Source organism: Schistocerca serialis, chromosome 3 (genome assembly GCF_023864345.2).
Source record: "Schistocerca serialis cubense isolate TAMUIC-IGC-003099 chromosome 3, iqSchSeri2.2, whole genome shotgun sequence".
Classification (NCBI taxonomy): domain Eukaryota; kingdom Metazoa; phylum Arthropoda; class Insecta; order Orthoptera; family Acrididae; genus Schistocerca; species Schistocerca serialis.
This window is the reverse complement of record NC_064640.1, coordinates 867,655,487-867,668,299: the sequence shown is the minus strand read 5'-3', so window position 1 is coordinate 867,668,299 and position 12,813 is coordinate 867,655,487. Positions and strand designations below refer to the sequence as shown.

At 40.1% G+C, this 12,813-nt stretch overlaps 1 protein-coding gene across 5 annotated transcripts in view; it reads right to left on the bottom strand.

The window, feature by feature from the left end:
- The window catches only part of LOC126471009 (bone morphogenetic protein receptor type-2), a 378,855-nt gene that overhangs the window by 66,595 nt on the left and 299,447 nt on the right, over positions 1–12,813 (bottom strand). For all 5 annotated transcript variants that reach the window (XM_050099064.1, XM_050099067.1, XM_050099068.1 and 2 more), the window contains one exon: positions 82–251. In XM_050099064.1, the coding sequence (XP_049955021.1) occupies positions 82–251 (170 nt within the window). The remainder of the gene's footprint in view (positions 1–81; positions 252–12,813) is intronic.

The window sequence follows — 12,813 nt, the reverse complement described above, 5'->3', positions numbered from 1 at the left end:
ATTATAGCCATATGCTGAACATCGAATGTCAACTATTTCTATATACTGTGGTGTCCGGGCATCATAACATTAAGAACTTACATCATTGATCGATTTTGTTTCTGCATGCTGCTCTTCACCGTTGTAAAAATACTTTGAACCAGAAATCTTCATGGCAAATCCCAGGTCACAAAGACAGCATGATAAATCTGCTTTCACAAGAATATTTCTTGAGTTGAGATCACGGTGTGTTACACATGGCTTAAATTTGTCTGTAAAGGAAAATTTTTAACATAAAAGTTTTTAATTAACAGACTGATACAACACGTATTCTGTATTCATACAGATATATAGTATAGGCTGTAATAACTAAAGAGTATCAGATGAAACTGCTGAAATGCAACAGCAACGAAAGTCATCCACACATGCAGCCAGTAATAAAAATACTGTTACTGTCATAATATTTTATTATCACATCACAGTCCTTGCACCAGTGCCCTGGATTAAATTCTAAACATTTCCACAGTATCTCATGCAGTGTGGGCTTGTGGCTGTTGATGGTGATCCATCTGTTGGATGGGGCCATTAAACTCAGCAGTCCCCTTGGTGCTATTCGAGAGGAGTAGGTTATGTGGTGGCACTGGGTCCCATCCTCTTCCTTTTTGCATCATCCAACACAAACATGACACCACACTACACGCATACATTACAGTCACCTACACTTAACCAGATACACATAAATCTTGCAGTCTGCAAAGGAAAGGTGCCACTGTGCTCCAAGGACAGGAAAACCTTCCCAATTAGATGGCTGAACCTGCTCTTGGGGGATCTCCCAGCTAACAATGTCACATGACTTGACTTTATTTTACTTTACTATCAATATCACTATCCACTGACATTCAAGTGAGCCGAAAAGGAAGGAAAAAAACTTGCACTTATTTTTCAATGATATTTTAAGTTATAATATATGAGGTTTACAATATATTACACATAATGACATTCTTTTTCATTTAAGTGTCTCTTTATGGAACATTTTCTGTCATTTCCTTATATTCACCTAGTCAAAAGCAAAGTCCTAAATTGCAACAGAATGGTTTGGTATAGACAACATAAAATTATGTGTGTGTGTGTGTTTGTGTGTGTGTGTGTGTGTGTGTGTGTGTGTGTGTGTGTGTGTGTGTGTGTGTGTGTGTGTGGGTGGGTGGGTGGGTGGGTGCGCGCATGTGTGGGCACACGTGTGTGCAAATATCTTCAAGTCAACCTATTTCAATTTTATTGAACCTTAAGAAATTTAGCAAAACAAACGGAAAACTCCAATCCTGGATAGGATTTTGAACTACTACTCTTCTGAACGTGAGCTCATTGTCTTAACAGCTGGACCACCTCACTTGTATATGGGTCAGGATAGCTCCCCAATGCTTTCAGTGTCTTACAGAGACTATGGACAGCATATTTCTGCTATTATCACGGCAGAAGAGAATGCTACATACTGATATGTAGTTGTGTGTAATTCAGGTTGCTTGTGAATTTACAGAATGTAATGGGTATAAGTGCAGATATTTCTATTGGTGACTGAGGACAGTGTACTGAACAATATTACATCTGTATTTATGCCATTTGCGAACTAATAATTATAGCTATTACAAGTTGCGTGTTTTTAAATTGGTTAGAGCCTCCAAGTATGTGTGGCAAGAGCAAGGTCACAAAGTTTGTGACAGGTTTGTGGGAAGACTGTTAGATGCAGAGAAAAAACAACCAACACAATGATGTGTATATGTATTAAGGTACCACATAAAAACTATTTGCACTTATACATGTTACATTCTGTATAGTGCAGTTTTACACCAGAGTCTAGTAATGGTGTCTGTCAACACTTACAGATAAACTTTTGTTCTTACATTTGTGTAAAATGTGATGTATTGGTGTGTACAAATGAAAGGATTATCATGGTCTTGGGGATGGTTTGACAATTAGAGGCAAATACGGTCACGTCTAAGTTACACATCAGTAATCATTTGTCAAGAAGACTCATTTCATCATACAATCCGCAGAAGAATTTTAATGTAATCAGTAAAGCACACTGTGGGTTGTGGTTAAGCTGGTCTTCACCACAGCCCCACTCCCAGATGTTCTATTATACTAGGTATGCATGGGGAGTCCCCATGGAGTTGGAAAAATATGAACAGAGGTACAATCAAAGTGAAGCTTTGAGACGGTCTGTGCATATTTGTATGCTTGATCGAGGAAGACAATTACCTAGGCCTCAGTTCACAGTCCAGTAAACAGTTTTAGTGCATTTGGAAGGTCGAAGTACACTCCTGGAAATTGAAATAAGAACACCGTGAATTCATTGTCCCAGGAAGGGGAAACTTTATTGACACATTCCTGGGGTCAGATACATCACATGATCACACTGACAGAACCACAGGCACATAGACACAGGCAACAGAGCATGCACAATGTCGGCACTAGTACAGTGTATATCCACCTTTCGCAGCAATGCAGGCTGCTATTCTCCCATGGAGACGATCGTAGAGATGCTGGATGTAGTCCTGTGGAACGGCTTGCCATGCCATTTCCACCTGGCGCCTCAGTTGGACCAGCGTTCGTGCTGGACGTGCAGACCGCGTGAGACGACGCTTCATCCAGTCCCAAACATGCTCAATGGGGGACAGATCCGGAGATCTTGCTGGCCAGGGTAGTTGACTTACACCTTCTAGAGCACGTTGGGTGGCACGGGATACATGCGGACGTGCATTGTCCTGTTGGAACAGCAAGTTCCCTTGCCGGTCTAGGAATGGTAGAACGATGGGTTCGATGACGGTTTGGATGTACCGTGCACTATTCAGTGTCCCCTCGACGATCACCAGTGGTGTACGGCCAGTGTAGGAGATCGCTCCCCACACCATGATGCTGGGTGTTGGCCCTGTGTGCCTCGATCGTATGCAGTCCTGATTGTGGCGCTCACCTGCACGGCGCCAAACACGCATACGACCATCATTGGCACCAAGGCAGAAGCGACTCTCATCGCTGAAGACGACACGTCTCCATTCGTCCCTCCATTCACGCCTGTCGCGACACCACTGGAGGCGGGCTGCACGATGTTGGGGCGTGAGCGGAAGACGGCCTAACGGTGTGCGGGACCGTAGCCCAGCTTCATGGAGATGGTTGCGAATGGTCCTCGCCGATAACCCAGGAGCAACAGTGTCCCTAATTTGCTGGGACGTGGCGGTGCGGTCCCCTACGGCACTGCGTAGGATCCTACGGTCTTGGCGTGCATCCGTGCGTCGCTGCGGTCCGGTCCCAGGTCGACGGGCACGTGCACCTTCCGCCGACCACTGGCGACAACATCGATGTACTGTGGAGACCTCACGTCCCACGTGTTGAGCAATTCGGCGGTACGTCCACCCGGCCTCCCGCATGCCCACTATACGCCCTCGCTCAAAGTCCGTCACCTGCACATACGGTTCACGTCCACGCTGTCGCGGCATGCTACCAGTGTTAAAGACTGCGATGGAGCTCCGTATGCCACGGCAAACTGGCTGACACTGACGGCGGCGGTGCACAAATGCTGCGCAGCTAGCGCCATTCGACGGCCAACACCGTGGTTCCTGGTGTGTCCGCTGTGCCGTGCGTGTGATCATTGCTTGTACAGCCCTCTCGCAGTGTCCGGAGCAAGTATGGTGGGTCTGACACACCGGTGTCAATGTGTTCTTTTTTCCATTTCCAGGAGTGTATAACTGCAAAATTTGTGTGAAAGTTAAGGGTAATAGAAAGATCTGACATGAAATGTCCTGACAGATTAAAACAGTATTAGACTGAGACTTGAAAATTTGTACTCATGTGTGATGCTCTAATCAGCTGAGAAATCTACGTAATTCAAACAGTTCAACACTTAGACTGAATCTTCCAGTACTTCTTTCCTACTTCTCAAACTTCATAACGCCTCTCTAGCATACTTTCACAAACCATCGCCAATGTGGGTAAAAATATGACAGACAATAGGGTGACCATGGCCTATTGGCGGTTCCTATAAATAATTTTTCTACTGTGCAAAGGGATGAACAACACAATAAAACGTCTAGACAAATCATAAGTTTTTGCCAGGTAGAGTCCAAAAAATAGACTCTTGCTTTTCTTGGGTACGACTTCTATTGTAGAAGGAAAGTAGGGGTGTGCTGGAGCTTTGAGTCACTTGTGTGTATGTGAGGACAGCTCATTATTTTGCTGAATTTATACAAATGATACCATGTAACATTTTAAAAGGAAGGAAGACTACGATTTAACATTCTGTTGATGACAAGATCATTAGACACTGAGCACAAGCTCACATGGAATAAGAGTAGGGATTGTGCTGGTCCATCTTCTGAATGAACTAGAACAGCAGTTCTGCATTACACGGTTTAAACAAGACTTTGGTAGGTTTCTGGAGGTATGTGGAACTGGATATCTACACACAAGTCACGCAATTCCCATAAATTATGAGCCAGTGGTCTGTGCGTGCAAAGCTCATGCCCAACAGCATCCCAGATGTGTTCCACAGATTGGGTGAATGTGGTGGCAGAGACATCAACCTACATTCACTGTCACACTCCTCAGAGCCCTGTATCATGATTCTCATCTTGTGAAATTGACAGTTATCTTGCTGGAAGATGCCAGTGCCATCGCAGAAGACTTCAAGTGTGACGGATACAAGTGATTTGAAATAATGTTTACATAGTCCACAGCTGTCGTAGCGCCTTCAAATACTACCATGGGCCCCTGGAAGCCCCGATTAATTTACCTGTACCATAAAACTGCACCCACTGGTCTTTGTCTGTGGTACAGAGCATGTTCCAAGTGTGTAAGTCTTCGACCTTCACTTTCTGTGATGAAGCAGGGACATCCAATACCCTGTCTCCCAACTCTAGTTTCACCATCCTTCAACCACTTTCCATAGATGCTCATGACATTAGCACACAAATAGGCAACCAGTTTTGTTGTTTCCAAGATACTCATTCCCAAATGCTGGTGATACAGTTTGCAAATGCCACCCATGACAATTTGCTCTTTGTCAGAGTCACTTATGTCAGTGGATTTCACATTTGCAGCCTGTGTCTGCACCAGATTGATTCTCCATGGCATTTCTGCTCCACTTACATGCTTATATATTTTCCTTAGTACATTATAAGTTTGCAGTGCCACCAATGTACAGACAAACCAATTATTACAATTTCAAATAATTGGTTGATTTATTCAAGAGAGAGAACTTTAAAAATTGAGCAAGTCAATAACATGTTGGTCCATCTCTGGCCCTTATGCAACCAAAATAAAAAAAGTCAAATCAAAACAAATTCAGTCACCTAAATCTCCAGTTTTATTTTACTTTTGCTACCAGTTTCAACATTACCTCCGTGATCATCAGGCCCCTGCGTAAAGACGAGAATGATAACAGTGTAAAACACATAACAAAAGGGGCAGTGTAAAATTTTATAAATCAAATTATACATCAAATGTAGTAAACACATAACAAAAACCAAACAGTACAGGGAGTGACATCAAAGTTTAAAATAAATTAAGGAATATAAAGAGAGAGAACAGTTGTACACAGTATGGATGCAACCCAGGGAACAAAGCACACATGCCATATAATACTAAAAGAGATATATATGCCATATAAGTAAAAGAGAACCTAATAACTGGTGGTCAAAATGACATGTTATGCATAGATAACCACAATGTCACATATTGACAAACCGTACATAATGTTAATGTCAATATCCATGGATCATCTGAAGCAAAACAATCACAGTTATATACCGATGAGTGCAATCTAAAGGTAAAATATTTATTTATACATTGTCATATACTAGTAAAACATAAAACCACTTACTGGAGGTCAACCTCACATTAACTACCTGTATCACAATGTTCCATATACTAGTAATAACTACTAAAACAAGAATATAAAGTTACGTTAACAAAAACTGTCAATCACAGATTCTTAAGGCGGCACATATTTAATAAAAACATTTTTAATTAACCGAAGTGTGAAGCAAATGTAATATATCATAAGGAATTCCCATTAAGCAGGAAGTATTGAAATAAGATATGGAAAAGGTCACAACTGACATTATCATGAAACTGGTAAGTCTGCTAATAGGTAGGCATATGGCTGTGTGACATAACAAACTATACACTATGAAGTAAGCCTAAAGAAGAGTACTGCAATACATGCACAGTATATCAAAAATACATTCATTTCAGTCAGAACAACCAAAGCCACGTATCTACATGACGTGTGGTCCTTATGCAGGGCAAGACAGAGGAAAATGTGATCTACGGCCAGACAAACAACCAGTAAAATGGACCTACAATAAAGAACAGGTGAGTGGGATATCAAGATGCTTATGAGAGCAAAAGTTATGATGTGAGAATCTACAGATGTGCTACAGAACTAGATGTATGTAATTATGTCACTATTTACCCAAAATATGCAAGCAACATGTCAAAAGGCAATACCCATCAGATGGACGAGTCAAGTTCTCTAATAGATGTAAAAACATTAAGGGAATAGTATATTAAGGTCACATACCTACTTTGTATAGGATCAAGAGTTCATAGAAGCACGTATGTGTCATGCAATAGAACAGAATGCAAGAAAAAAGTCAAGGCAGTAATGAGGGCAACCAATAGATCGTATGAGCTATGACTGGAAAGTTATAAGAATGGGCTTGTAATTGTACAATGGTGGTAATTACATGCTACTGTGATGCATCTCCTTCAAAATAGTCCCCTTCTGACTGAACGCACCGATTACAATGGTGTTTCCACTTTTGGAAAAATTGCTGGAAATTTTTTTCCTGAAGTGTGTTAAGGATGCTCTCCATATTTGCCTGGATGGCTTCAATCGAGTCAAATCAGGGGAACATAGTGGTTGTGGAAGCAGAGGAATTTTGAATTTGGTCAAAAATTCAATGATAAATAAATGTTGTGTGACTAGGGCCTCCCATTGGATACACCATTTCCTGGATGCAAGTATTTTGATTTGATGCCACTTCAGCGACTTGCGCATCAAAATTCAATGATGGAGAAGGCATGATGAGCCAGAGCATTGTCATGGTGTAGAACCCAACTCCTGTCTTTCCACAATGCAGGCCTTTCCTTCCACACCTTTTTGTGCAAATGCTCAAGGGCACATTTGTAGTATTCCTGGTTAATTGTCTGTCCTCCAGGGGTAAATTCATGATGCACAATATCGGTTGAATCGAAAAAAATCACCAACATTGTCTTCACCTTCGACCAACTTTGCCGTGCTTTTTTCGGTCGTGGTGAACCTGGAGTCTTCCACTGCAAAGACTGCACTTTGCTTTGGATCATATTCATATACCAGTCTGTGTCATTTTTAGTCTGAGTAATCATTTCTTGGCACACTTCAAGTCGGTATTGTCTCTGGTCACTTGACAACACTTTTGGAATGAATTCTGCGGATGCTCAACACATGTTCAGGTCTTCAGTTAAAATTGACTAAACTGCATAGAAACTTAAATTAAGTTCATCAGCCATCTCTGTAATTCCAAGTCTATGATCAGAGCGCACAAAGTCATGAACTTTCACAACATTTTCCTTCATTTTTGAGGTGGAAGGACAGCCAGACCATGGTTTGTCTTCAAATGATTCGCGGCCATTTTTAAATCTGTTGAACCAGACAGAAACATTTGACTGGCTCATACAATTATCTCCAAAAGCTGTTTTTAATAGTCTGTAAGTCTTAGAAGCTGATTTCCCAGTTTTAAAACAAAATTTCATACAAACTCGTTGCTCCGTTTTTACGTCCATTTTCAGACGGACAGAATCCGGCAACAAGCCCTAACAGACTTGCACTCAATCAGCTGCTACAATGAACTGAACAGAGGAAATGCAGTTTCTTGTCAGAGGGCATTCAGGGACAAGCCAAAGACTCACTCCCCACCCTCTGTGTACCTGTCCGCCAAACCAGTAAGCAGTAGCAGATCCATTCTTAAAACTTTCCAATCACTCCTTGTATGTTACCTAAATATATCAACCAGTTAACACTAAAATAAAAATGTATCAGGGTATACTACACAACATGTAATTTGGCAGTCTATACTTACACGAGTAGGTGGTTAAATGAGAATATGAATGACAAGAAATATACCGGAACACTATGTTTGGTATTATCAATGCATAAGAGGTACAGATGAGCAATTTGAACAACAAAAACAATGTAAAGAGAGAAGAACTCACAACAATAACGCCATAATGCCAACAAATTTGGGGTAACAACCATCGTGGTTACGTGTCGAAGAGTGAAAGTAAGCAAGTGAGCAGGTCAAGGCAATGTTAACTTACTAGTACCTTTCTAATTGTTCACAAGTCCTGTATGATGCAAGTGAACATTGCCTTGACCTAAAGTCTGGTTTTTGTTATGTGTTAATTTCATATTACCATTGTATATAATTTGATTTTTAAAATTTTACACCACCCCTTTTCTTATGTATTTTATACTGTTATCATTGGCCTGAAGATGGCATTATGTAACGCTGAAACTGGTAGCAAAAGTAAAATAAAGCTGGAAATTTAGACAGCTGAAGGTGTCTCTATTAGACATTTTAAACTGAACAGCCGAGGTCCCACAACCATCTAGTATAAAGGTGAACTTACAGAGACTTATGCGAGGAGTTTTTTCGGCTTGGCATTGATTGACAGAGTTGCTGGATGGTCTTCTGAGGGATATTGTGTCAAATGCAGTCCACTGGCCTGTTAGATCTTCAAAATCATGAGCTGGTTGGAGGGCCCTGCTCATAATGCTCCAAACATTCTCAATTGGAGAGAGATCTGGTGATCTTACTGGCCAAATTAGGGTTTGACAAGCATGAACACAAACAGTAAGAACTCTCACCATGAGCCAGCAGGCATTATTTTGCTGAAACTTAAGCCCAGGATGGCTTGCCATTAAGGGCAACAAAACAGGTCTTTGAATATAAATAGTGTACCGCTACACAGTAAGTGTGCAGCGGATGGCAATCAAGATGTCATGCTATGAAAAGAAATGGTACCTCAGACCATCACTCTTGGTTGTCTGGCTGTGTGGCAGGCGACAATCAGGTTTGTATCTCACTACTGTCTGGGGCATCTCCAGACAATCTTTGCTGGCCATCTGGGTCCATCTGGAAGCAAGACTCATCACTGAAGACAATTCTGCTGCAGTCAATCAGATTTCAAGCTGAAGACGTGTCTGGAGATGACTTGGACAGCAATGTGATTCCAACCTGAGTGTTACCCATCATACGGCCCACCAACCAGGAGGCCATTTAATTTCATGGCACTAACCCTTTGGTTGTCATCCGCAGCACACTTACAGCACAGTAATACGTCAACTATTTTCTGTACCTCGTTTTGCTGCCCTTTCTGGCAAGCCATCCTCGACTTACATTTCAGCAAGATAATGCCCACCTTCACATGATGAGAGTTCCTACTGCTAGTCTTCATGCTTGCCAAACCCTATCTTGGCCAGCAGGGTCGCTGGATCTCTCCACAATTGAGAATGTTTGGAACATTATGAGCAGAGCGCTCCAACCAGATCAGGATTTTGATGATCTAATGCACCAGTTGGACTGAATTTGGTCAATGAATGCAATGCTGAATTAATGTTTGCATAAGGGCCATTGGTGGACCAATGCCTAATTCTTTCAAATTGTGAAGCTGCTTCTCTTGAATAGATCACCTAATTTTTCTGAAATTATGTTCATCTGGTTGCCTCTACATGCCCATCACATCTCTCAATTTCTGTCCTATTCAGAAAACTCCTTCATGGTATACTGATTTTTTGTCTTAGAGTGTATAACATTTGGATTATGTAACACAGTTAACAACTATCAACAGGTAATTATACAGGATGCTTCAAGATTGGAGTGCATGAGAATGAGGGGGGGGAGGGGGGGGGGGGGAGTATTGCTATAGTGAAAATAACCCCCAATGTTTCCCTGAAAATAAGTCCAACAACGTGCTGTTACTAAGTTACATAGCACAGAACTGTATGATACCTAGTACCCATGCCATATAAGACACTCTAAGCATTCACCGTAAGCAGCAATACTGAACCCCTTAAGGCACACGTGGTGTAACCAGAGCTGTGAAGCCAGTGCAGGGCCCTGTAGCAAATGCTAAGAAGAGGCCCTTGGTTTGTTTTATGCATCAAAGTTTAAGTTATAAAATAAAACAGCACTTTACAAAAACAAAACTTTTCTCAATTTAATTTGGACAAATTTAGTTATAACAGTAGTCAAATCACCATCTCTATGTTCATTAAGGTGAGGCTGGTTAGCTGTTCTTGTCCCATGGTGCTTCTTAACACATTTCTAATGCCCTTTAATATTGAAAAAGAACATTTTGCATTGCAGTTGGTGATCATCAAAGACAAGTAACTGCCTAAGACTATTTCTACATAACAAAAACCACAATTATAACAAATTTTCCATAAAAACTTATAAAAATGCAGTTAAAGGGTCTCGTGCTTTTTGTTGTCAACAACAGCAGCCACATCTGTTTTGAGCAGCTCAGCAAACTGCACCAGTTCATCACCAAGGCTTTCTTCCAAATCATCTGGTTAAGCACTGATGACAACTGGAGTTATTTTCAAGATCTCTTCTGCTGTTAAAGACTTAAATGACGAAGTATTCTAGATACACTAGCCACTTAATGGTATGTTTCCACTTGTTTAGCTAATGCACAGATCACATTATCAGTTATGACAGTAAATTTCTGAACTTTAAAATGTTGAACAGGTTTTTTTTTATTTTCTCCAGTTTCATCAAGTGTAGCACAGCTGCTGAAATTGTTGTACTCTGCATTTCACTTGCATCGTCTTTAAGTCTACTGCTTATATTATCACAGTCAGCACTTTTGCTTTTGCTTTAATATCTGAAAATGTGGACCAAATTGCTTGGATATACCAGTTTAATGATTTATAAAAGGTATATTATGTGTTAAGGTCTTGATCACATTGCTGCAGTGGGGCGTTAGTTGCTAACAAGCATTTTACAATTTTAAACAGTTTTTGATGTTGCTCAGCAACAGTCATACAATAATTTTTAAATGAAAACACCACCATGTGACTGTAATGACAAACTCAATCACTTGAAAATGGCAGAAAAAAACAAAATCTGGGTCATAATTAAACGAATAACAATACAGTCAAATGACAGTGTGTGCATTTAATAATTGTAGGGTTTTGTTCCAACTGACACTCATTATTCCCATTTCCAATTCAACCACCTTGGAAACTAGCCAGCTGGCCTGATGATGACTGTCTACTTTCAATCCATGTTATTAGATGTATCATCCAAAACTTGCTTGGTAGTAGTAAACTCACACACAAGTGCCTTCGTAGCAACTGCTCTCAGTATGGCCTTCTGTGTCCAAGAACCTTAAAAATCTTTCCACTGGTCCAAATCACACAGGACATAGTGCACTACCAGAGTCAGTTGGTCTACATATGACGTATCAGGAGTGGAATCTAATGAAGCAGAATAACGATTGACTATCTTAATTTCACAAATAATACAATCCCATATGCTTGATGCAATTATGTGCATAAATTCCTCGCAAGTTATTTTTGACAAATATGATATATGTCCCTTTCCTTTATTTGTATGAATATATACATATATTGGGCAAGAAAAATGTCAAATTTGGCTATTACTTCTCATAAACCTAAATTATTTCCATTGTGAGGTGATCCAACGATTTCATCACTATCCTAAAATGCAAGACTTTGTTATGCTAAAAAAGTTATAACTGCAATAATTCATTCTAAAACTGTCCATCAACACTTTTGTTCAGCCTCAGTTTGACTCACAAGTTGAAAATAAACAGGTGCATCCTTGTTTTTTCCAAACTAACAATGATATTATCACTTGTCTATGTGAAGCACTTTTTTCGTGACTCTTCAACAAAATATTCACGATCTTCATCATCTAATTGGTCTTTTATAAATTATTATGAACCCTCTAAATTTGTAACTTTGCAAACAAAAAAGAAAAGTTCCTCTTAAAATTTTGAATAGCACAACCAATCTCTCCCATGTATTTTATTTGTTAATTTAATTGTGTGCATGAAAAATCACTTTTGATAGAATCGTGTTTCTTTTTCCTTTGTCGTATATTTTACTTGAAGACAAAAAATTACTGTTCATATGTTGCACTTTGCTATTTCCATTCACAATCCAAAACTCTTGATCAAAGTTGCTTGGTCATTCACGAATATCATTGCACTAAAATTTACTTTTGTGTCATTTTTGGCTCAGAGAATATGTAATAACATCAGAAACATGTAATATACTTTCCACCTCCATTTGTCTTGAAGAAGACATCTCAGGGGCAAGAAGGCTTGCTGTACTTTTAACTTCTCTGTGGTTGGAAGATGATGTGGCTGAACTGGGAGGACTTGCATTTGTTTGACTAAAGTATCACTTTTAAAAAAATGTGGCTACATCGGAAAGAGTTGCAGATAGCAATAAATAATTCCTACTGCCATCGCCTGTACAATGAGGTGCAACTTCTGTATTTTCTGCTTCAATTTCTTGAGATTCAGGATCATCATTCTGAATGTTACGAAAACTCAAAAAGCATACATGTTTTTGATATAATGCTTTTTCCCATTTTGCTCTTTTGTTTTACACTTTGCACTTTCATATGCATAATGTCAGCCCATATCTCTAGACATGTGCAGGGATGCCAACCGCATTTTGCTCCATCACACCACTAATGCAAAATTACTAATGTTCCAGAACTTTTGGAACAGATCTCACATGTGTCACAACCCATCAACAGA